Source organism: Phycodurus eques, chromosome 13 (genome assembly GCF_024500275.1).
Source record: "Phycodurus eques isolate BA_2022a chromosome 13, UOR_Pequ_1.1, whole genome shotgun sequence".
Taxonomy (NCBI): domain Eukaryota; kingdom Metazoa; phylum Chordata; class Actinopteri; order Syngnathiformes; family Syngnathidae; genus Phycodurus; species Phycodurus eques.
The window spans coordinates 23,193,624-23,218,772 of record NC_084537.1 but is presented as its reverse complement, the minus strand read 5'-3'; the positions used below and the strand labels follow the sequence as shown (position 1 = coordinate 23,218,772).

The 25,149-nt window shown below is 42.5% G+C and overlaps 1 protein-coding gene across 2 annotated transcripts; it reads left to right on the top strand.

The window, feature by feature from the left end:
* Positions 1-2,335: 2,335 nt before the first annotated feature.
* On the top strand, positions 2,336-24,186 carry LOC133411158 (desmoplakin-A-like). 2 transcript variants are annotated; one of them, XM_061693127.1, is made up of 24 exons: positions 2,336-2,816; positions 4,193-4,277; positions 4,473-4,591; positions 4,683-4,830; positions 7,340-7,465; positions 7,590-7,649; positions 7,735-7,902; positions 7,982-8,086; positions 9,058-9,153; positions 9,248-9,373; positions 10,570-10,728; positions 11,029-11,183; positions 12,319-12,445; positions 12,525-12,711; positions 12,825-13,018; positions 13,787-13,968; positions 14,043-14,181; positions 16,006-16,199; positions 16,297-16,459; positions 16,542-16,625; positions 16,738-16,845; positions 17,386-17,484; positions 17,561-19,375; positions 20,473-24,186. In XM_061693127.1, the coding sequence occupies exons 1-24, from the start codon at positions 2,557-2,559 to the stop codon at positions 23,671-23,673; spliced, it is 8,100 nt and encodes a 2,699-aa protein (XP_061549111.1). In that variant the 5' UTR covers positions 2,336-2,556; the 3' UTR covers positions 23,674-24,186. The 2 variants fall into 2 exon arrangements, with proteins under 2 accessions (XP_061549111.1, XP_061549112.1); XM_061693128.1 differs by having other exon boundaries at positions 2,341-2,816; positions 17,561-18,058.
* The last annotated feature ends 963 nt before the right edge of the window (positions 24,187-25,149 follow it).

Genomic DNA, 25,149 nt, shown 5'->3' with positions numbered 1-25,149 from the left:
CTCTCAGCCACATCATTGAACCACTCATACAAACCACTGAAATGCTTTCACACAAACTACTCAAAGTTTTTGTTCATATATGCTACTGAAAAGCTCTCATACACACTACTAAAACGTTCTCAAACACACACAACTGAAATACTCTCTCAAGAACTACAGGAAGACTCTCATACACACTACTGAAATGCTTTCACACACAAGTGATTTTATGCTAATAAACGCAACTGAAACACTCTTACACACACTACCTAAATGCTCTCACACCCACAACTGCAATGCTCTCATTCACACACGCACACTGCTGAAATGCTTTTACACACGACTGAAACGCTCTCATACACACGACTGAAATGCTCTCACACACTAGTGATTTTGTGGTAATAAACGTGACTGAAACACTCTTACACACACTACTTAAATGGTCTCACGCACACAACTGCGATGATCTCTCTCTTTCTCTCTCTCTCTCTCTCTCTCTCTCTCTCTCTCTCTCACACACACACACACTGGTGAAACACTTTTACACACGACTGAAACGCTCACATAAACACACCAAAAAAACTATCTTGCTGATACTAATAAAACACTCACACACAAGAATTGCTTTAACAGACTACAGCTTTTTTTTTTTTTGGTCACGTCTACTACTGAAAATCTCTCACACTCACTACTACAATGGTCTCATACATACTACTGAAATGCTCTCATACACAGGACTGAAAAACGTTTTCACTCACACTAAAAGACTTTCATACACGCTACATAAAATTCATATCTTAGTTTATCGGCAATTTCAGTGTGATGTGTGAGAGGATTTCATTTGTGCGTGTGAGAGTGTGTCAGTAGAGCGTATGAGAGCGTTTCAATAGTGTCTGTGAACTAATCCTGAATTATGCCCCCGACGGCCCCTCACACTAAGCACGCATGTTCCTACGAACACACACGCGTGCACACATTGGTTACTTTCTCGACACTTTTTCTTACATGCATGCACGCATGCGGACCCGCCCCCGTACTCCTCGCCGGCTTTGGCTGCGGCCGGCACGCCTACCTGCATGCGGCCGCATACAAACGGTGCAATTAGGCAGCGTGAGAGCGCACAGCCAGACGGAAGAGAAGGGCTGGTCCCATGTGTCACTGGCTTTTCAGCACCCTCGACTTTCTCAAATGGACCTCCTTGTGACCTCAAGAATGTTGAACCTGGGATGACACATTCTTTGTGCAGACACTGCTATCTGTTCGATTGTTTTTTTTCTCTCACTGCTGCTGCTGCTGCTGCTTTATTGAATTGGCGTCAACGGAAAAGTTACCACACTGGAAATTTGTTTTCACATGAGCTCTGCATCACATGAAATGGAAGAAATGAAATCTTGTTTTTTGTTTTTGTTTGTTTCATTTTGCAACTCTCCAGCCAAGATGACCCCAAATTAAACACAAACAAATGCATCGATGAAATTTAAAGCATTTCAGTCACAGTTCAATGTCCAATTTCCTGTTCTATGGTTATTGTAGCTATTTTCCTCTTTGTGTCACTGGGGGGGGGGGGGGGGGGGGAATAAAAACAAAACACATTTAATCCATTAGATTCTCACTAAACTGAAGTTTCTCAAAATGTAAAGATTTCACGCATCTCGTCATACTTTTGAGGCATGAAATTTTGATTTTGTGGGCCTCAAAAATATCTTCCACCAGATTCTGGTGTTGTTTCTCCATCGATTCTGTACAACACATCCAGGTCATATGTATTTTTTTCCCCCAGTAAATATTTTTAGCTGACTGCACATTTGTTTTGTTTTGCTCTTGCAGGACCTGTTTTCAGTTTCGTCACGATTATCCTGTCAGACTTTTTTTTTTTTTGCAGCAAAGCTCTGTCCAATGAGTTTTTTTCCCCTTTCAGAACTGTGCAAGTTAACTATTATGTGTGCTGTTTTTGTTTGTTTGCATGTTTTTTCAGTTTTTTTCAAAATGGGCAATGTATACAATTCCTTTGTACCTTTGTACTTACATTTCAAAGTCCGTTTTTTTTTTTTTTTTTTTAATTTGTACTTGAAGGAGTTAGTTGAATGAGTACTTCTAATTTTGCCTATTTTAAATCATCATATCTTACTTCTACTTTGAGAATGATTTTTATTTATTTTTTTGCCACCTCTGCTAGAACGATCGGGTAAAGGTTTTTAACATGTTAAAATGTGCATTTGGTGTATTAAAAAGGCACGCCTGTCATTCCCTACCCTAGCAAAGTTTTGGGACGTGCAGTCAGTCATTCAGTGGAATCAAACGCGAGCGGGAGAGTGCAACTCAGTCGTCTTCCTGTCAGCCAGAGCGCAAGAGTGAGGAGTGCTTGGCAAACGCGCGCAAACGCGGACGCGCGCACTCCAAGGTGTGGTTTCTTTGCGAAGCAAAAGCGCGCAGCTTCCGCCTATTCGCAGCAGACCCAATTGTGCGCCCCAGGAGGACAAGGAAGCCCGCACGGTCTGTCCGAGAAACACGCAGACCTTTTTTTTTTTTTCTTTTTTTTTTTATCCCTCCCAAAAAGTTGCAACCCCTCGGGGCGAGATGAGCATGTTCGGCGGTTCCACGTCCAGACTGGCCTCGATGGGCCAGCGGAGTAATTCCCGGCCGGACTTGTCGCCGTCCAGCTTCAGGAACGAGGTGTTCGTGTCTGGGAACGGCGTCCAAGGAGGGGACTACCAGATGGGGGACGGCGGCTACACGTACAAAACCACCTACTCCAGGTCCTCCACGCACGGGGGCACCGGCGGGCGCAAAATGCAAGTTAGCATGGGCAGCGGCGGCGGCGGCGGCGGAGTGATAAGGTAAGTCCAACTTCCATAATCACCTGTTGCTTTTTCAAAAGGCGTCCCGTGGATCTAAAATCCTCAAACCCATTCCGGATGCTCATTTCTTTTGAATGCACTTACTGTTTTGGGACTATATCGAAAGTACAATCTATAGCCAAAGTGGGCTTGCCAAAAAAAAAAAAAAAAAAACATAAAAAAACAAAACAAAACAAAGAATAGCGTAGTCCTTTTTGGAACTGTGCTGAATCGACATGTTTACCAAAATCATTATCTTAACGACTGTAACTTTGATTGCATGGGATGCTGTTGCTCAACGTTCTGACCACAACAGAGGAAATGCTTGGAACGCCCCTCCCGAATTCCCCTCTGCCCTTCTTCGCTCATCTCACTTGCGACCAACCCTGGTTGAATGTTATCGCAACAAAGCCTCCGTTGAGAAGCTTCACAATGGCCTTTGAGTTTTCATTTACACAGTGACAATTTCAATTACAACTTCCAACTGTCCTCATTGTGAGATTTCTCTGATAATAACCATAGAACCGGAAATGGCGCGTGGACTGGTTGCTCCGTACGATGGAAAAAAAACAAATAAATAAATCACAATAAACATATACATGTATTATTTGCTGTTGTTAACACTTTATACCTGTATGACATTTAACTTTAAATGTCTACTATAAAAATGATAATAATAAAAAGAATTTAAAACGTTTTCATGATATTATTATGTTCGTTTATAAAGTGGAACCTCCAAAGTGGTTCAATTTGTGGTTGGAAAAAGCCTCAAAAGTCAAACGAAAACCTCAAACTTCATCATTGGGAGACATCTCGGTGCGTGTGTTTTGTGACGATAACCATAGAACCCAATATGGCACTTGGAACTGGTTTCTCAGTGTAGTTCATTGAATGAAAAAATATGGCGCTTTATGAATTTTGGCAAACTTTTAAAAACGCCAATGCGTGTCGGTTGTCTTCAAATGTGAGTAGTTTTACTTTCTTTTTTTCGTGTTATTATACAGGTAACTTCTCTTTCAACTTGTATGAAGGTAAACTTTTAAAATGTTCTTTATGGAGTTAGTAATACACTGTTACTATTTTTGTGAAGGAGATTTTATTTTTATATGGTTTACTTCTGATGGCAAATCTCTGTGTGTGTGTGTACGTGTGTATTTTCATGTTAGTTTTCTCTTTTTTTGGTTTATTTTTTAAAGGAGACCAACTTGTGCCACAATCGTGTTCTTCTTTGGAGGGTCTAATTTAACTCCCACATCTATAAATAACGGATAATCCTTGACCAGCACTCATACTTACCGAGATCATTTCCCCCAACCAATTAGTGCACATTCGTTTCCTTTCAAGGTGGGAATATTGATTGTTTTCTCGCATTGCAGTGTGGAGGACATTCAGGAGAAAGCGATGCAGCTGAAAGTCATGAGTCATGAGTACCTGCAGAGAGCAAAGATGATCCTGCACGGCGTAAGTACTCTCCGCTCTACATTGGCGCCTCGGTTGCTAGAAATAAGCGCAAAGCAGAAGAGCGCCGCGGTTAGTTGTGGACTGACCGCACAAGACGGATAAAATGACTCGTTGACATAACAACCCGACGAGGGCGGTAAGCGGGAAAAGCGCCTGAACGCAGCTCACGTTTATTCATCGCTGCCGTGGCGCCAGGGCGGTCCGCCCGCCGAGGCCGAGAAGATGCTGATGATGGCGGCCGACCACATGGAGCTGTTGAGGACGTACGGCATGGAGCTGCAGCAGATGCGCATACCCAACGACGTCTTCGCCAGGTAAGTCCTAAAAGCTCCTACGCGCGCCCAACGATGTGGACTTTCTCGCTCAGACGGGACGTGTCGTTTCCTTATGTTTGAAACCCCGCAGTGTAAACCAGCTGGAGCACATGTACGGCGGTATCCAACAGCAAATGATCGGCACCGTGACCATCAAATGGAACACGGCCGGCACGCTGGGCGCCACTGAGGGCGGGAGGTACTTTAAAGACGCCGTGGCCTGGATTGGCCAGCAGAAGGTGAGACATTCGAAAATATCGATGGGTTTTGTAACGTTTCGTAAGCAAAACGGGGAATTCTTTCCATCTTAATACTGAAACATCCATATCTTGCGGTTTCAACGATTTGCAAAAAAAAAAGAAAAGAAAAGAAAAAAACACACCTATTCACTGTTTTTGTGCAAAGCAATAAAAGTGTGGCATCTTGGTGCCAAGGAACTCTATTGAGAAGCTTCCCCATTGTGGGAAATTTGAATTTGACATATTTGGCCTTCTGTGAAATGTTAAATGAATCCGTTTTACTTTTTCAACTGAAGTACAGACTTTAAGGAACTTTTCTACAATACTAACTTACTGAGCTGCTGCACCTGTAGATGGAAGTCTTGATTAATAATGTCCTAAAGAACACAAATTCAAAATTGAGTGCAATTCCTAACTGTGACCACCAGAGGAGCTCTTGATACACTCTAGATGAAAGAGGAAGAAGATGATGTCAGCTATGGAAAGTTGAGTTGTTATACTTCAATGTTATGCTAATGACTCTGGCATTGAAATAGGAGTTCAAAACATGCGGAGAGATTCTCCCATCACATGAAAGTGTATCTTCTAAGCAATTGTCCCCAGAGTAGAGCAAGAAAATATAGTCATATGCAAATATGTAGGGCGTAAGTCACCAAAAAAAAAAAAAAAAATTGTGGCCAAGCGCTTATAACGAGTTGCTCGCAAATTTACAAATCTATCCCAAAATAAGAACCGTGACAGATAAGAGCAAGCAGGACAAGCAGCTTTCGTGGATGCACACGAGCCGACATCGCCAACTACTGGCCTGGCATGCGTCCTGCAGCGGATCGAAGTCATTTCCGTCGTAGACGGCAGAGTAAAACAAAGCAAAATAGGAGCAGAAAAAATACAAATACAGTCACATAACCTTTGACACGTTGCGATCATGTTTGGGTGATCAGACATGATTTTTTTGGTTTCCTTTTTTTGTGTGCGCGTACCAGGTTATTGGCACGTAAAGACGCCATCATGAACAGCATCAAATTGTGTTGGGTTTTGTTGCTGTTCGTATGGCGTTGTTGCAACACGTTTGACATTTCCGCCGGCGCCGTGTTGAAGCTGCTCAAGCTGCGCGGATAATTGCATGCATAAGCCTCAGAGGTGGAGCAGGAGGAGGAGGAGGAGGAGGAGGAGGAGGAGGGTGTGCACTCTCCCTATCACTCCTTCTGGCCTGATGTCAACTGAAACCATCTTGGCACACTGCCAAAACCTGATCCGCCACCGGTGAACGAGGCCTCGGGGTGAAACGGTGACGTGGGAACGGGAATAGGGCGGATCGGTTTGGTGGGAGCGAAGTAAATGAGTGTGAAATGTGACACTTATCAGTCAGATGTCGGATAGACGGGGACGGCTGACATGCTTGTGGGAAAACGCCCTCGTGACCTCGCTAAACTCTGTCGTCCAAACCTCACCCCTCACACTCAAGTAATAGCTTTAAAAATGCTGTTGACTGACGCTAACATAACATAACATAACATAACACACCTGATCTGATCGGACTTTTTTTTTTTTACTGTTTTGGAGGCCGTCATGTGTGGCTTCAGCCCAGTAAGCGTGGAAGAAGGGAGTGGCGTGCGAACAAAGGCTCGAAAGAGAAGAGAGAGTGAAGCGGAAAAAAAAAGGGGGAGTAAAGTGCAGGGACAGGCAGAGTTTGTTCTTATCTAAAGAGGGGCATAGCTGGAATAGTTTCCTGCTCGGAAATGGATGTTAGACGGGCATAGGGTGCCACCCAGAGGACAAAGTGGAGAATGCTTTAGTTTGGAACACTCCCGTTAGGGACGCTTCTTATATCTTATATCCATGCAATGAAGTGATATTACTAGTGTTTAGTAATAGTAATATACTCCATATATACAGTATACTGTTTATAGTGCATATTTTGCTATTTAGATCCCCCCCCCCCCTGTGTGCCTTAGTAAATTGCTGTTTGAAGTGAAATTTCAAAATACATTTTATTTAAAATAAAAATAATTAATTATTATTATTTAAAATAATAATACAATTAAAACGTAACCCGTAAGATATTTTTGGGACTATTTAAATCCTCACCCCCAACAACAGTTTGAGTAATTTATATCTGTTATTGCGATTGTACTTTGCAGAACTGCACCGCATCGTCCTGAGAGGTGTTTATCATATTTGTGTTATTTTTGGATCGAGACAAGCAAATCATCTCAGTTTAATGCAGTGCAGGTCCATGTCAATGCAAATTACAATTGCAATGAATTATACCCTTTTTCAGACACAAATTGACCATATTTGTCTTTGTATTTATTGTATTCTGCATCATTATTGCACAGGTGTTCCTTAATATTTACGCTTGTGTGTTAGTGGTGCTAATATTGTAGTTATTAGCAAAATATTGGAATTTATGAAGTACCCAAAAAGGGAGATGAGTTATGAAACTATTTTTTAAATTTAAAAAAAAAAAAAAAAGACAAAACTTCACATTTTATCCCTACGCTTGCAGCGCATGATTCAGACTGCTCCGTGGGGGGAAGACTCAACCACTATCGAAAACCAAATCATGAGCCACAGCAAATTCCATAGCAGTATTCAAAGGAGCCAGGAAGTAGACCGTGCCCGGGACGAACTGGTACGGAGCCTTGCATTACTTCACTCTACTATGACCTTCCGCGTGTGTCCGTGTCTTGTGAAGCTCCTCTTAACTGAGGTCATGTCTAAACAATCAAAAGGCAATAAAAAGATCTTGTCTTTAGGGCATGAGGGGTGACAAGTCCAACCTTTACATCATGGAACAAGAATGGGAGAGTCTGCAGGTAGAACATGATTCCTTTTTAAAATACATGTGGCAGTTTTGTTTTTGTTTTTAATTTATTAATTTTACTGTGCGTTTCATGACAGAAAATGTCCCACAACCGAGTGAATCAGCTGCGCGAGCTGCAGAGCATCATCGAGGAGATCTCCCGCGCCATCATGTGGGTGAACGAGAAGGAGGAGGAGGAGCTGGTCTTCGACTGGGGAGACAAAAATATCGACCAGTACATCCCCAGGAAGCAAGAGAGCTACTCGGTAAACTTGCAATGTATTCCTGTGTTCTCTACTTGGTGGATGGTTGGGGTCATTGACCTTAACGATCTTCTTCACACAGAGGCTGATGAAAGATCTGGAGGAGAAGGAGAAGGAGTTGAACAAGCTCAAGCTGAAAGCGGACGGCCTCCTGAGCAACAACCATCCAGCCTCGGATAAGATTGAAGTGAGTTTTTCATTTGTTTTTTTTCCCTTTGATTTTTTTCCATAATTGTCAGTGAATTTTTTGGGGGGACCAATTGTGACAGGCCCTCATGATCCGTTGTGGGAAAAAAAATATTGGTTATGGATTGATCCAATTGCAATTATTGTGTAAAAATACATAAATAAAAATACTTCTTGTCCTTTCTCTGTTATGTGATCCAATGGAACGCATACCATGTTTTTTTTTTTTTTTTTTTTTTTTTTAAGAAACACATAAGATCTTAATTTAAATTCATTTAATTTGTCCATTAACTATACGGCGTATCCTAAGGCTCGTGGGTGAGCGAGAGTATTTCATTTATTTGTTAGGTTTAATTAATTATGTAGCATAATTATAAATGGTCCCTAGTTCCTTGTTCCTGTCAGGTCTCCCTGTCCGTTCTCTGATGTGTGGTGCACTGCCAAGTAAACAGCATTACAGTGCGCATGACAAATGATGTGTTTTATTTAATTTGGGTACAAAATGTGCAAAGCAATTGTAATTTTGTCCATATGGTTTAGTAGCTTGCTGTTGGTAGAGAGAAAAAAAAAAAAAAGCATTTCAGGCAAAGGATGTGTCACTAATGCCGTGGTTTCCAAAGCTAATGTCGTGGGTAGTATGTCTGCCTCACAGTTGAGAGATTCTCTGTTTGAGATTTGAACTCCTGTGTGGAGTTTGCATGTTCTCCCCGTGCTTGCGTGTGTTTTTATTTTATTTTATTTTTTTCTCAGTGTGTAGTCGCAGTCGATAGGCAGATTTGGTGTCCAAATGTCCAGTGAAGATTTTAGCGCAGCTTTGTGCAATTTAGTCTTTGTGGTTTAGGTACATTTGTGGAGGTGAAATTTTAAAAGGAAAAAAAAAAACACTTTTTTTTTTTGTTCTGCCCAAAAGCTTTTCGCTGATCATTTTGGCGATGCGTGCTCCTGTTCTAATATGGATGTATATGCTCTCAGGCCTACATGGACACCTTACAGACCCAGTGGAGCTGGCTTCTCCAGATCACCAAGTGTATTCATGTTCATTTGAAAGAGAATGCAGCCTACAGCCAGGTAAGCGTTTCATCCATCCTGCCTTGGAGTAGCACGTGATTCGGTTCATCATATATGGTCATAACCGACTGTATTTTTTTAATCTCCTGCTCAGTTTTTCAAGGAGGCGAATGAGACCTACGAGAAGCTGAAAAAGGACCGCGAGAGCATCCAGACCAAGTTCACATGCAACAAGAACACCCCACTGGAAAACCTTTTGGAACTCCTGAAACAGCTGGAGGTACCGTGATATGCTAATATGTAATTCCCCAGAACTTAAGGACGAATTCCATGTTAAAACAAATTTTGCATATACACTTCTCTGGTTTGACCAGTTTTGTAAAAAAGGGTTCACAACCACAGAGAGACGGAACGCAAATATTCTACTGATCATCAGAGTCCAAATATATATATTATATATATATATATAATAATAATCTTTTTTTTTTAATCGGTTGCACCGCTGGTGCATCTGTTGAAAACATCACGTGATGCGTGAAAAAAGTAAGCCCACAACGTAGCAAAAATGTGTAAAAAAAAACCCACAAATGTGTTTGGAGAGCTTCTTCGAAAAGGGGAACAGGTTAATTGAGTGATTCTCAACTGGTGGGTGGGGACCCAAAAGTGGGTCGCAGAGCCGTTTTCGGAGGGTTGCGGCTCGTTAGTAAAAAGTCAGAGGGGGTTCTCAGTTTACGCCAGTAATGACATACGTCATTTCGAGGTTTCACACGGCGTAAGAATACGTTTTCCTGCGGTACAGGAAGGTACCCCCAGTCAGAGCCTGATTTACTCGTTTTCATGGGATTCTTCTATTTATATGGTCTATAAATGTTTTTCGTCCGAATATTCACTGTTATTGCGTCGGGTTACCGATAGACCATGGCGTGTTTCCATGTAAAATCCGGGTTAAATTCGGGTTTGGATTTGCCTGTCAATTGGAAAATAACATTATTATGACAGGCATACATCAGAAACATTATTACTTGGGGTGTAAACACAACTTCTATTTGCATTTAAACAGCCTCTCACATAAAAAAATGTCATTGGTGTTTTTATATCACCATTAAAACTGCTACGGTTGCTTTGGTTCGCATCCTTCGTTTCCTAAAAAGAAGACAAACTATTGATGTTGCACTTTGTGAAAAAGATGAGCTCAGTGCCAATATATTCATTTCTGTGCTTGCAGTTGCACTTAGTAAGGGGCTCTCACAGGCACTTTGAACATGTAAGCATGTGTCATTAAAAAGTGTGTTTGTGTAAATGTGTGTGTATATTCCTTATCATCCATAGCATCTATTTAAGTAAGTCACGATTTAGCGACAACAGGAAAATGTGTGACAACAGTTGAGAACTACATACATGGGCTACGTAATGTGACACGAAATAATTGGTTGCACTGAATACCCCCTTTTTTTTTGTTTTTTGTGCTGTCCGCAGAAAGAGAAGGAGCGCATCATAGAGAATAAGAGACAGGTCAAAAGTCTGGTGAACAAGGCCAAGAATATTGTGAGGCTGAAGCCCCGCAACCCTGAGGAGCCGACAACAACCAGCAACCCTATCATGGTCCAGGCCTTGTGCGACTTCAAGCAGGACCAGGTGGGTCCTCGAAGACCAATGAACTATATTGGGTAACGTACAGTACGTGGTCATTCCAAACCGACCCTGCCCGCATTGCTACAAGACAGCAGAACTACTGTATTTGATTTCAGTCGACCAATCAACAAACTGCTTGGTGACATTTTCAAGCAAGAATAACTATTTCAGTCATTATGTACATTGTACAAGAGTACATTGACAGAAAGAGGATCAATCTGGTTGTCAAGACCTTGAATTGGAAGTATGACAGGATGTGGTTTGTTGGTAATTCACTGTTGAGGTTTTCATGCTGTTTTTCAGAAAGGGATCCTGAAAGGGAACGAGGGCATATTGAAAGACAACACGCAGCGCAGCAAGTGGCTCGTGACCGGACCAGGAGGTCTGGACATGTTGATTCCTTCCGTGTGTCTGCTGATCCCCCCGCCAAACCCCCTCAGCATCGGCCTCGCTAACAAGTGAGAGGAGTGATAGAGGAACGTTACACTCGGAATAATCTCACAAATATTGGCGTTTTATGCATATGCGGAGCACTGCATTTGTTACTATGACGACTGTTGACGGAGCTGAGGCCATGAGATGAAGTGAGTGGCTACTCAGTGTTTTATTTCACACTTGATGGGTGGGCACGCACTCCAGCGATCTGCCTAGAAGCATTTTGTATCGTAACATTATGAAGTCCTTTATTCATTTCGTATTTATATATTAATCGAGTGAGTGCGACTGCCAAATGATATGTTTTTAACTTTTTCACTTTCATTTAATTGGGCAAAAAAAATCTGCCAGCAACAGTAGCCAGTTTGTCATTTAGTCTGTGTATTTCGTAGTCAATTGCTGTTGGAAGTGAAATAAAGCAGCACATAAAAAAGGGTTCTTTCACTAATTACACAGTACAATTATATTGCATACTTGTGGTTGGCACCTGTGGATTAAAAAAACATTTTATTTTAATTTTTTTATGGGGGGGGGGGGGGGGGCAACCCCGAAAACGCTTAATGGTAGTTTATCCCCGCTTCCTCAAGATTTTTGGGGTTTTATTCTTTTTCAATGCAATTAAAATCAGAGTCAATTATCCACGGACTTTTCACTATGTGCAGTTCCTATCCCCCACGAATAGACGGTACATAGAATAAATATAAAAAAGTTGATAATGGGCTGCACGGTGAAGTAGTGCTTAGCACGTCTGCTTCACAGTGGAAAGATTCTGGGTTTGAAACTCAAACTCCTGTGTGGTCTTAGGGGTCTGTTGCTCGGCAGAGTTTGTACCCATATGTAGGACCTGTCCAGTGAAGATTGCAGCTTCAGTGTGGTTTTGGTAAATTAGTGGAAGTGAAATAAAAAAGCGTATGCAATTTGAATTAATAATCCATTTTCTGAGCCGGAGGCAAAGCCCTCTGACTTTGGGTGAGGTTGTCAGTTAATTGCAGGGCACTTTCATTTAATTTCGAAAAGTGTTTTTTGGGGGTCTGCTAACTGTTTTGAAGTCATTTTGGCACACTAAAACCATCAGACAATGTTAACCGGTGCATGTTAACTTCTGCAGAATTGTAGTTGTGGTGTCTGTTGTTATGCTTCAAACGTGGTTGTTCCCAGGAATGAGCAGTATTATGAGGCCATCCTGGCCATCTGGAATCAGCTCTACATTAACATCAAGAGCCTCATCTCGTGGCAGTACTGCGTCAAAGACATCAACTACATTAACTCCCTCACATTCTCCATGGTAAGGTATTACAACATTGACTCGACTTGAACAATTTGCCAGATTTTGCTCACCTTCCTCGTCGTCGTTTGAACGGCAGATATCTAAAATGCGTCCCGAGGAGTACCGCAGCATCATCAAAAGACTGGAGACCCACTACCAAGAGTTCCTACGCACTAGTCAAGGTTGTGACCTTTTCGGGGAAGAGGAGAAATTCAGCATCCAGAACCACTTTGATAAAGCCCAGACCCATTATGACACCCTTGTTATCCAGCTGACCGGCCACAGTGAGTTGTCCAGTTCGCCGTTAATGACCTAGTGCTTGATTTGTTTTGCACCATCAAGTGATTTTCTTCAACTGCTTCTTCTTTCTTTTTTTTTTTTTTTCCCCCATTTGAAGAGGAGGAAACCAAACAGGAGACAAGCAAACCCGCGCCTCCCAAAATCCACGCCCTAAGCATCGCACTGCTCAGCAGTCTGCAGGAGCTCCGGAGGAGGCTTGAGCTGGCCGAGTCCGCACTCACCGGCCATCTGCACATCTGCTCCGGGGAAAACAGTCTACAAGAGTGCTTGGTGCACATCAAAAAACTGCAGGTATGTCACTCATCACCTTGTAGGCAAATGACAAAATTAGAAGCACTTGATCATGCTGGAGGGACATAGTAGCCTAGTGGTTAGCGCGTCTGCCTCACAGTTATGAGGTCGCGGTTCGAATCGCAGCTCTCTGTCGTTCGCATGTTCTGCCTGTGCTTACGCGTGTTTTCACCGACATAAAAACTGGACGCAAATTACGTATTTGTGGTTCAGCTCATTTGTTTGGATCCTTTTCGCTGTTATTTGCAACTCACCTATTTACTGTTTATGTTCTCACTCAGAGCAATACGTTTTGCTTTGCCATCATCTTGTGGCATCTTGGTGCCAAGTTTAATGAGTTGAAGAGCTTCATTTAGACTAAAGTAGTGCTTTTCTGCCAACTTGTGACATCTCCGTGACAAGAAACTGAGCTGGAGTGAGCTTAGGAGTTTCATTTAGACAAAAATTGTGATTGGCTGCCATCTTATGGCATCTATAGGCAATTAAAAATTATTTATGGGTGGTGTCAGTTAGTACTCATGCAATTTCACCATTCACGGCAGGGCTCGTTCCCCATCCCCTGTAAATAGCGGTGCTTCACATTATTAAGACTTTTTTTCACCGTAAATAAAATTTTGTTTGAATTTGTTTGTCTATATATGCCATGCGGTTGCCCGGCAACCAGTCCAGGGTGCACTCTGTGACTCTAATGACGAAAAGCACGATAGGGAATGTATCGATGGATGATTATTACGCTGGATTTAATGTGCTGTATACATTGATGTCCAGACTGTGCACCAAGATCTGGACTACATTCACGACGAGTACTTTCGCCTAAGAGAGAAGATTCTTAAGCAGCTCGAAGGGATCCATCCCGACTCCGAGCAAGCCAAGTTCCTCCACTCGGAGCTGGAAATCATCAGCCAGAAACTGGGAGGTCTGCAGGGTCTCTACTCGGCTTACATCCAAAGGTGCTTTGTCCTTTTGGAAAAGAAATACAGCAAGAAACACAACAAAAAGTAAGATAATATACACTTGGCAACAGACTTTCAGCGCTGAAGTCCTTGCTGGAGACTCTTCTCCAGGTTGAAGATGTCGTCAAAGTCCACGAGGCCCGCCTGATGGAGAAAGAGACCACCTCGCTGGACCCACGAGAACTGGACAACTACCAGAGCACTCTGAAGGTTTTTACAAATTTAAAATACAGTTCCTTTATTTACTAAGGTTATCAGTTATTTTTGAAGGGATCTCTCTGTAAATGTTCTGTTCTCCTGTTTTGGAGAACAGAACAGTGTCGTATTGAGCAGAATATTGCTGTCATAAAGTACAACCCCAATTCCAATGAAGTTGGGACGTTGTGTTAAACAGAATACAATGATTTGCAAATCATGTTCAACCTATATTTAATTGAATACACTACAAAGACCTGCGATTGGCTGGCAACCAGTTTAGGGTGTACCCCGCCTCCTGCCCGTTGACAGCTGGGATAGGCTCCAGCACGCCTGCGACCCTAGTGAGGAGAAGCGGCTCAGAAAATGGGATGGATGGATGGGACACTACAAAGACAAGATATTTAATGTTCAAACTGAAACTTTATTGTTTTTAGCAAATAGTCATTAAGTTGAAATTTTATGGCTGCAACACGTTCCAAAAAAGCTGGGACAGGTGGCAAAAAAGACTGAGAAAGTTGAGGAATGCTCATCAAACACCTGTTTGGAACATCCCACAGGTGAACAGGCTAATTGGGAACAGGTGGGTGTCATGATCGGGTATAAAAGGAGCTTCCCTGAATTGCTCAGTCATTCACAAGCAAAGATGGGGTGAGGTTCACCTCTTTGTGAACAAGTGCGTGAGAAAATAGTTGAACAGTTTAAGGAAAATGTTCCGCAACGTACAATTGCAAGGAATTTAGGGATTTTATCATCTACGGTCCATAATATCATCCAAAAGGTTCAGAGAATCTGGAGAAATCACTGCATGTAAGCGGCAAGGCCGAAAACCAACATTGAATGCCCGTGACCTTCGATCCCTCAAGCGGCACTGCATCAAAAACTGACATCAATGTGTAAAGGATATCACCACATGGGCTCAGGAACATTTCAGAAAACCAATGTCAGTAAATTCAGTTTGGCAGTACATCCGTAAGTGCAACTTGAAACTCTACTATGCAAAGCAAAAGCCATTTATCAACAACACCCAGAAACGCCGCCGGCTTCTCTGGGCCCGAGCTCATCTAAGATGGACTGATGCAAAGTGGAAAAGTGTTCTGAGGTCCGACGAGTCCACATTTCAAATTGTTTTTGGAAATTGTGGACGTCGTGTCCTCCGGGCCAAAGAGAAAACGAACCATCCGGACTTTCATGGACACAAAGTTCAAAAGCCAGCAACTGCGATGGTATGGGGCTGTGTTAGTGCCAATGGCATGGGTAACTTACACATCTGTGAAGGCACCATTAATGCTGAAAGCTACATACAGGTTTTGGAGAAACATATGCTGCCATCCAAGCAACGTCTTTTTCATGGACGCCCCTGCTTATTTCAGCAAGACAATACCAAACCACATTTTGCACGTGTTACAACAGCGTGGCTTCGTAGTAAAAGAGTGCAGGTACTAGACTGGCCTGCCTGCAGTCCAGACCTGTCTCCCATTGAAAATGTGTGGCGCATTATGAAGCCTAAAACGTTTATTGAATGTTGTTAAAAGAAAAGGTGATGTAACACAGTGGTAAACATGACCCTGTCCCAGCTTTTCTGGAGCGTGTTGGAGTCATAAAATTCTAAGTTAATGATTATTTGCTAAAAACAATCAAGTTTATCAGTTTGAATATCAAATATCTTGTCTTTGTAGTGTAATCAATTAAATATAGGTTGAACATGATTTACAAATCATTGTATTCTGTTTTTATTTATGTTTAACACAACGTCCCAACTTCATTGGAATTGGGCTTGTAGTTACTCAGATGTGTTCATGTTCAGATGTGTACTTTTTTTTAAATTCTCTCTTAAAGCAAATGAAGATTGAGCTTGACCACAAAAAAGACCTGCTGACCACGATGGAGTCGGAGCTGGCCAAAGCAGTTCAGTGGAACAGTCAAGTCTCAGAGTCCTTCCACAGATGTGACGTGGACTTGTCCAAATATGCGGAGCTGGTGGGTCAGCTGTCTGACCGCTGGGGCCGCATTCTAACCCAAATTGACACCCGGTCAGTACACCTACACATTTTATTCCTGTTTAGCTTTTGGTGATGAGACTTAAAAATATCCCTTCATTGTTCCTCCTCCCACGCTTTCCTCTTTCAGATTGTGGGATTTGGAGAATCACGAGAAGCAGCTGAAAAACTACCAGCAGAGCAGCACTTCCATTGACCAGTGGATAAACAATGCCAGGAAGCGCCAGGACGGCCTTCAGAATGTTAAACTAACTAACATCCAGATGGTCATGGACTACCTCAACCAGCAGAAGGCATGTTTCCTCATGTGCTGTCTTGTTTGCATATACCTACAATGGGAAAGTTTCATTCAACTGAGAATCCCTACGTACATAGATACTTCACGGTGAAATTAAAGGAAAGAAGGACAAAGTGGAGAGTGTCCAGAAAGATGCGGATATCTGCGCTGCCTCCATCCAGGTTGGTCGAGCTTCAAAGAAAAAAAAACACATTGGCCGACCACCACATGCTCCGATGCTACAAAAAAAACCAACCTCTCCTCTCCTGACTGTGTGATGTTGTGTGTTTTCAGGACTATGAGCTGCAGCTGTCTTCCTACAGTTCCGGCCTGGAAACACTCCTTAATATTCCCATCAAAAGAACCATGCTGAAGTCCCCTGCTACTGTTGTCAGACAGGAGGTATGAATAATGTTTTTTAGTCATTAGGTCACTACACTCACTGGTCGCTTCATTAATTATACTTGCATAAGATAATGAGATCCCATACAATAGTTGTATCATCTGGCTTTAGAAAGATAATACATGTTGTGGTTTGCTGTGGTATACAACTGAACCCTGCCATGATGTGTTGTTTCTATGTTTTACATTTTTTATTCATGTCTTACTTTTTAACATAACATGATAAAAATTATATATTTTTTTCCGTTATTGCTGCACTTACTATACTTTCATTTGATGGCTTTATACTCATTGCCTAGAAGTATTTTTCATACAATTATTTACTCTAAATGCAACTTTAATACTATTTTAGAGAAGGTTATCGACACACGATGGTGTGTTCTGACTTACTTACAAATTAAGGTTAGTCACCACCAGAGGAGCAGATTTCTATCATAAACTGAGGACCCCCTGTATTTCTGTTTTCATTAAATGTCAACAACCTTAAGGTCTGTTTTATTACTACTAGAAAGTTAATTCTGTAATTCTTCCTACCGTCAGGCATCTGACCTCCAGTCCCACTACATTGAGCTCCTGACTCGCTCAGGTGACTATTACAAGTTTCTTGGGGAGTTGCTGAAGAACATGGAAGAGCTGAAGGTAACTTTCAGTACCACTTAGTACATTCGATGGAAGATAAATTACCAAACCGATCTAAAATAGTTTTCATCCACAGATTAGGAACACCAAGATTGAGTTGCTGGAGGAGGAACTTAGGCGTCTGAAGGAGGAGCTCGGGGATAGTGGCGGGAAAAATAAGGCTTTGGAAGACGCCTTGGCCCGCCTCAAGCTGGATCTCAGCCAGTCAAAAGACCGGCTCATTTCTCTGGAAGAAGTGAAGAGAACCACATCCTTTCAAGTATCTGCCGCCAAGGAGAGCCTGGACAGTACCCACAGCCAGATCCAAGAGCTGACTGACCAGCTCAACCGCATAAAGTACCAACTGGAGGAAGAAAAGAGGAAAAAAAGGCTGGCCGAAGAGCGCTACACCAGCCAACAAGAAGAATATGAGGCGGCTGTTCGCCGCAGACAGAAAGAGCTTGAGGAGATTAACTGGATCAAGATTGACTTGGAAAAGACTGTCAAGGACAAGGAACGTGAGCTTGAGAGGCTGAAGATACTGCTGGAGGAGGAGGCGGCACGTCGCCGCAATGCCGAGTCAGATATTTCAAAGGTAAGAACACAGTGCACCCAGGAGATGAATCAACTTAAGCAAACATACGAGACCCAGATCCACGTCACCAAGACCACCGTCCTGAAAGCCTCGCAGCAGAAGGAAGAGGACTCGGCCGAGGTCCGGCGGCAGTACGAGATACTCGCTGGACAGACGAGAGATCTCGAAGATGAGCTGCGCAGACTCAAACTCTCCATCGCCCACGCCGAAGAGCAGAAAAACAGAGCGGAGATGGAGACCAACCAGCAGAGGACGTCGTTGACTCAAGAGACTAGGATACGGAGTGAGCTGGAGGTGCAAATCAGGAAGTTCACGCAGCAGAGAGATGAGGATGAGCTCAAACTAAAAGAGGCTGCCAGAAATATTCAGGATAAAGGCCGGCAGATCAGCATGCTTACACGTGATGTCGAAGAGGAAGGGAAGAAGAGAAGGGCCTTGGAATTGGAAATCAATCTCCTAAAACAATCGGAGGAAGAGCTAAAGGCCAAGAACGTCTCCTGTCTGGAGACAATTAACAAGCTTAAATTATCTCAGAAGGAGATCCACATCACCCGAGTTGAGCTGGAGAAGGAGACCAGTGACCGGAACAAGGCAGAGCAGAGCGCTGTGAGGCTCCAAAGCCGTATCCGGGAACTACAATGCTCTCTGGATGCCATGGGAGCTGAGGTGGAGAAGCAAAAGAAGGCAACCCAAGAGGAGTTCACACGCAGGAAGAGACTTGAGTCGGAGCTAGAGAGGGTGACACACACATGCAAAGAGTACACCACCACAATCACAAGCCTCAAGTCAATTCAGCTCGAGGCTACAAACTTTGAAAGGAAGTACGAGCAGGATCTCAGAGCTCTTCAGGAGGCTCGGGACAAGAGCCTCAGGGAGCACAAACTCACCAAAGATGAACTGGCAGCTGTGATCGCCGAGCTGAAGACCGTGAAACAGAAGCTTCACAATGATCAACTCCAGATTGTGGAGTTCCAGCAACGCAATGAAAGTCTGTACAAAACCATCGAGGACAAAAGCCGCCACCTTAATGAATGCACCACTGAAATAGAGCGTCTGAAAACTCTGACACAGAACCTGACAAAGGAGAGACTGAGGTTGGAGGAGGAGCTGAGAGCCCTTAGACAGGAGAGGGATGAGCTGAGGCTTAGCAGGGATGCTGTCGATGGGGAAAATGCATCTCAGATCGCAGCCTTGCATGTCCAACTTCAGAGTAGCAACAAGAGGACAGCGGAGCTCCAAGCTCTCATCAACGACCTGACCAAGGAGCGAGAAAAGCTTATGGTCGAAATAGACAAATTCCAAAAGCAGTCTTTTGAGGTATTTTTGATTGTACTGAAGGATCGCCTCTCCATAATTCCACAATATTTTTTCTTCTGCTTTTGCATGAACAATTACCGAGTCGTAAGACTGAACACAAAGCGTTTATGTAACATTACCAGACACAAGATGGTGTATTCAGCGAGTTTTGCAAGAAATTCTCGTTTCTCCTCAGATCTGCATGTGCTTTCAACTATAACCAGCCACAACTCATTATCACTGTATACTAATTGCACATGCATAGATATATTATTACAGTGGACCCTCAGAACCCAGGCATAGTCCATTCAAGGACATTGTTCATTTTGTTTAGATGTCAAATAAAATTTCCCTAAGGGAAATATAGAAATAGAATAAGTGGTAATTGTAAGGCGAGGTTCAATGAACTACTTCAACATAGCTAATTGTCATTGACTGTAAGTGTCAAAATGAGTTATTTAATTGTTCTTAAAATTCAAGTTTAACAATACTTAACTTTATTTAGAGAGCACTTTAACAACAACAGCAGCTGTAACAAAGTGCTAGACTTAAGATCAAAAATAGAACATAACAAACCACAAAAAAAAACAAATAACCATAAAAGTAAAATAATACCTTTCAATATTCTTTCTTATTAAGATATTCAAGAACAACTCCAATCACAGTGGCAATTTGGCATACAAGAGGTGCAGTTTTATTCCCGCTTGTTGAACAGTTGTATAAAACTGTTGCTCGATGAGAGAGGGACATGATTGAAGTCTCCTGTGACCAGCATTGAGTGTAATTCTGCAAAATTGTCATTCCGCGATCACATCGTGTATGACGTCGCTCGGTGCCAGAGCTTTTTGAATGTAAACAAACGAATGCAGTTTTCTAAGAGCCGTTAGTTCATCTCTTGGCGAGTAGCACACTCACAGAAGGATCAGTTCTCGTCATCTCTAGCTTCACTTTACTCAATTTTAGCACCGCTTCTCATCCCTCGTGATATCTAAATAAATAAATCATTGAGTTCTGAGAGACCACTGTACATGTAGCTCAGTACTAAGAGTAGCTTCTTATTTTTATGTAGACTTCCCTTCGCATGTTTAAGTCTTGTGTGTTTGCTCCTATCTCCACAGACATCCATCATGGTGCACGAGTCTCAAAGCAAGTACAGTGACGTGCTGCTGGAGAGGGATGATTTGCTTTCAAAGCTTAAATTGTTGGACCAGGACAAACACCGTCAGAAGCGCCTTGAAGAGGAACTGGCCCGTATCAAACATTCACTGGAGACTGAGCTTCGCAACAAGCAGCGCTTGGTCGATGAGAAAAACACTGTTCTCAAAGATTTCACTCTTTTGAAGAGCCAGTATGAGCTGAAGGAGAGCCAGCTCAGGCAGTGGGAGTCAGACAGGTCCAAGACAGATCAAGATAGGTTGAGTCTAAAGAAGGAGATTGACAGGTTGATGAGAGAGCTTCAAAGTGTCGAGGAACGTTACAAGAGCAGGCTGTTGAGCTCCGAGAAGGAGGCGACAGAGCTTGCTCACAAGAGAGATGCACTGCAGAGGGAGATAGAGAGGTTGCAGAGGAGGCCAAGCACGTTGAGTAGACAGACCCAGACGGATATGAAGGTTGCAACAATTGACCCCTCTAAGCTTGTATTTGATGGGGTGCGCCGCAAAGTCACAGCCCACCAGCTTTGCGACTGTGGTATCATCAGCAAGGCGACTCTAGAGCTGCTTCTGCAGGGGAAAAAGACAGTGGACGAGGTAGCCGTCGACATCCAAGTAAATCTAAAAGGTACAGGCATTATTGCTGGCATGATGATAGGTTCCCAAGGGAAAATGCCCTTCACCGAAGCCAAAAAAAGAAATTTCCTCAGCCCAGAGAGTGCACTCATGTTATTGGAGGCTCAAGCAGCAACAGGCTACATAGCAGACCCTGCTCTTAACGACAAGATGCCTGTGGACACTGCTTGTTCCAGAGGGATCGTGGACACAGAGGACAGAGACGTCTTGGTGAAAGCTGAAGCTGCAAGCGTTGGTTTCAAAGATCCTTACACAGGTAAAGTGTTATCTGTGGGCCAGGCTTGCAAACAAGGCCGAATTGACAAGGAGACTGCACTCCGCTTATTGCAGGCTCAGGAGTCTGTTGGGGGAATATTGGACCCTGTTCTCAGTGTCTTCCTTCCGAAAGATTTAGCACTAGATCGCAATCTTATTGATGAGGAGCTCTACAGGGCTTTAAACAGAAGACCTGCCTGCTACCTGGATCCAACAACAGGAGAAAAGACGAGCTATGGTGACCTTAGGAGGAAGTGTACCGTGGAACCTGTTCATGGTTTACTTTTGCTTCATGGCCCAGAAAAACCCATGACAGTAAAGGGTCTCCGTGGGGAAGTCACTGTGACAGAGCTTATCCGTTCTGAATTGCTTGATGAAACTGATTTGCAAAAGCTTAGAGAAGGGGCACTCACCAGCAGAGAAATTGAGGAAAAGCTGAAGTCTTACCTCTACGGATCTACCTGTATTGCAGGGATCTATGACGAGGTCAACGACAGAATATGGCCCTTTTATCAGGCAATGAAGGAAGGTCTGCTTATGAGGGGAACCACCTTGGAGCTTCTTGAAGCCCAAGCTGCAGCTGGCTTCATTGTTGACCCAGTCAACAATGTCTTTTTGACAGTAGATGAGGCCACAAAGAGAGGCCTGGTAGGAAAAGAATTTAAGAATAAATTGCTATCTGCAGAAAGGGCTGTAACTGGCTACACTGACCCTGCCACAGGAAAGACCATCTCCCTTTTCCAGGCCATTGAGAAAGATCTTATTGAGAAAGGCCATGGAATCCGTCTACTTGAGGCTCAGATTGCCAGCGGTGGAATTATTGACCCAAAAGAGAGCCATCGTATTGATGTTTCTGTTGCTTATAAACGAGGATATTTTGATGAGGAGATGAATGAGATCCTAACCTATGAAGGGGATGACACAAAAGGATTCTTTGACCCAAACACAAAGGAGAACCTAACATATCTTCAGCTGAAGGAGAGGTGCATCACCGATCCCAAAACCAGCCTCGTACTCCTGCCTCTTAAAGACAAGAAGAAGGTCCAGACATCACAAGAGAGCCGAAGTAATGTCCTCCGCAAGAGGCGGGTGGTGATTGTTGACCCAGACACTGGTCTAGAGATGTCAGTGAGGGAGGCCTATCACCGCGAGTTAATCGACTATGACACCTTTCTAGACTTGTCAGAACAGGAGTGTGAGTGGGAAGAAATTACTATCAAACAATCAGATGGCTCTACACGCTTGGTGATAGTGGACAGAAAGACGGGGACCCAGTACGACATTAAGGATTGCATGGAGCGTGGTATTATTGACCAGAATTCCCTAGATCAGTATCGGGCCGGAACCTTAACCTTGACGCAGTTTGCCGACCACATTTCCAGCAGAAGCAGTGGCAACGAGATGACAATTACAGCCAGCAGTGCAGAGGATGTGATTACCTGCAGCAGTCCCACCCTGGTCACACCGTCCTCTCCGACCGTTCGGAAACGCTTCAACAGTATTTCCATTACAGTCTCTCCCCCCGAGCTGTTTGATGACCAGAGCCCAGTGGCAGCCATATTTGACACAGAGACTTTGGAAAAGATAACCATTCCCGAAGCAAATAGAAGAGGGATAGTGGATACCATCACTGCACAGAGGCTCTTGGAGGCCCAGGCGTGCACTGGAGGAATTATCAACCCTGCAACTGGCCAGAGACTAAAGCTACAGGACGCTGTCCATCATTGTGTCCTTGACGAAGCCATGGCCAATAAACTGAAGGCTGCACAGAAAGCCTATCTTGGTTTTGAGGATGTGAAGACTAAGAGGAGGATGTCCGCAGCAGAGGCGGTGAAGGAGACGTGGCTACCTTACGAGGCTGGGCAGCGGTTCCTGGAGTTTCAATACCTGACCGGAGGCCTGATAGAGCCCGGCACTGGACAACGTGTTACCATTGAGGAGGCCATCCGCAAACGTTGGCTGGACGGCCTAGCGGCACAGAAGCTTCAGGATACCCGCAACTATCCGAAAAACCTGACCTGTCCCAAAACCAAACTGAAGATCTCCTACAAGGAAGCCATGGATAGCTGCATGGTGGAAGAGAGCAACGGTATGAAGATGCTGCAGGCCTCCTCGGTGTCATCAAAGGGACTCAGCAGCCCTTACAACGTCTCCAACCCAGGATCTCGGTCTGGCTCTAGGTCTGGCTCTAGAAGTGGATCTCGGAGAGGCAGTGTGGATTATTCATCTACATACACCTACAACGTCTCGTCCAGCAACACAAGTGCCAACTATTAATTCTCCATTTTAGTGCCCAGAACAGATAAAACAAATAAATAATAAAAACTACAATCAGAACTACAGATTTTTATTAACTATCTTACAGTTTAAACATTTTCAAAAGTTTTTTGTGGTATTTTTGAGATTTTGGGATCTTTAGAATTGAATATGATTCTGTATTTGCATGAGTGGTTTGATCTGGTGTTTTGTTTTGTTTTTTAAACTTATGCTTACTATAATTCACAGCCTTGCATAAATGCATATATTCATAACTCATTTTAATATATGGCTTTTTTTTTTAGAGTGCAGTCTTTTATTTGAAATTGATTGTTTGCTTGTTTTGTCACTTGCGATTTTTTGATAACAGTTGGTTGTAGCTTCACTCTTCATGTGTTTTGTTCTTAAGCAGAAAAAAAACTACATTTAAAAGTTGTCTTCCATTCAAACATTGATTTGGTTAATTAAAAAAATATACTACTGCTACTAAATATTACTTAAAAGTGAATGAAAAAAATAAAGGTTTTATTTCCATTTTTCGATTCCTGTGTATTTATTTATTTTGCGGATACAAAAAAAAAAAAAAACGTACAGGAGAGTAGTATCAATTCTTACCTAAGGGTGGCGCTAATTGTCATTTAAATTTTGTTTTCCATTTCAACATTTTTGGTGAGCGCAAAAGAAATAGAACGACAGCTTAACAGTTGGTTTTAGAAAACTAAACCCATATCCCTGTTTTAGAATAATTGAAACGGAATGCAAATTTTAAAACTTAAAAAAAAAACTCATAATACAGGGGCTTTTCATCTCAATAAATTGGAATATGGCGAACATAATATATTTCTGTAATTAGTTTAAAAAAAATGAAATTTACTATACACAGGGAAAAAAAAGATTATTTTCAAAGGAAAAACAAAATAATGATTTGTCCTAACAAACTTAAAATTCACCATCTGAAATTATATTACATAAGAAAACATATTTTTTTTTAAAATTAATTGGCTTTATTGTAAGTATTGTCCCATGTGTTTAATGAATTTGTGTAACATGTTTCGCTTTTTGAATTGAACTACTGAAATAAATGAACGTTTCTAACATATGCATATTTTTTGAGCTGCACCCCTTAAGGTGATGTCGATGTAATGATTTTGAACACAAGAAAAAACAAGATATCTTTAAAAAAAATGTGAAATCAAATTCAGAAAGTAATTATGAGTAGGACATTAAAACCAGAAGGAAAATTGTTCCAATGCACTGAATGCTAGTTGTAATTAAAAAAAGAAAAAAGTTGAATATGCAATAAAGAATTTAACTAACATGACAGAATATTAAGAAACATTTTACACTCCTATGGTGTTAGTGTTATTAATATGATATAAACGAGCATTATCACAAAGTGACGTGCACGTTATAATGGTAATCTGCAACACTTAGACGACTTACAAAATTAACGTGATATACAGCATAAATTTATAATAATTATCCTAAAAATCTTAA

Coding starts and splice junctions, on each gene's coding strand:
- LOC133411158 (XM_061693127.1), top strand. CDS start 2,557: ATGAGCATGTTCGGCGGTTCCACGTCCAGACTGGCCTCGATGGGCCAG. Junction 4,831..7,339: donor CCTGGATTGGCCAGCAGAAG/GTGAGACATTCG, acceptor CTACGCTTGCAG/CGCATGATTCAGACTGCTCC. Junction 16,626..16,737: donor TCTGCGCTGCCTCCATCCAG/GTTGGTCGAGCT, acceptor GTGTGTTTTCAG/GACTATGAGCTGCAGCTGTC.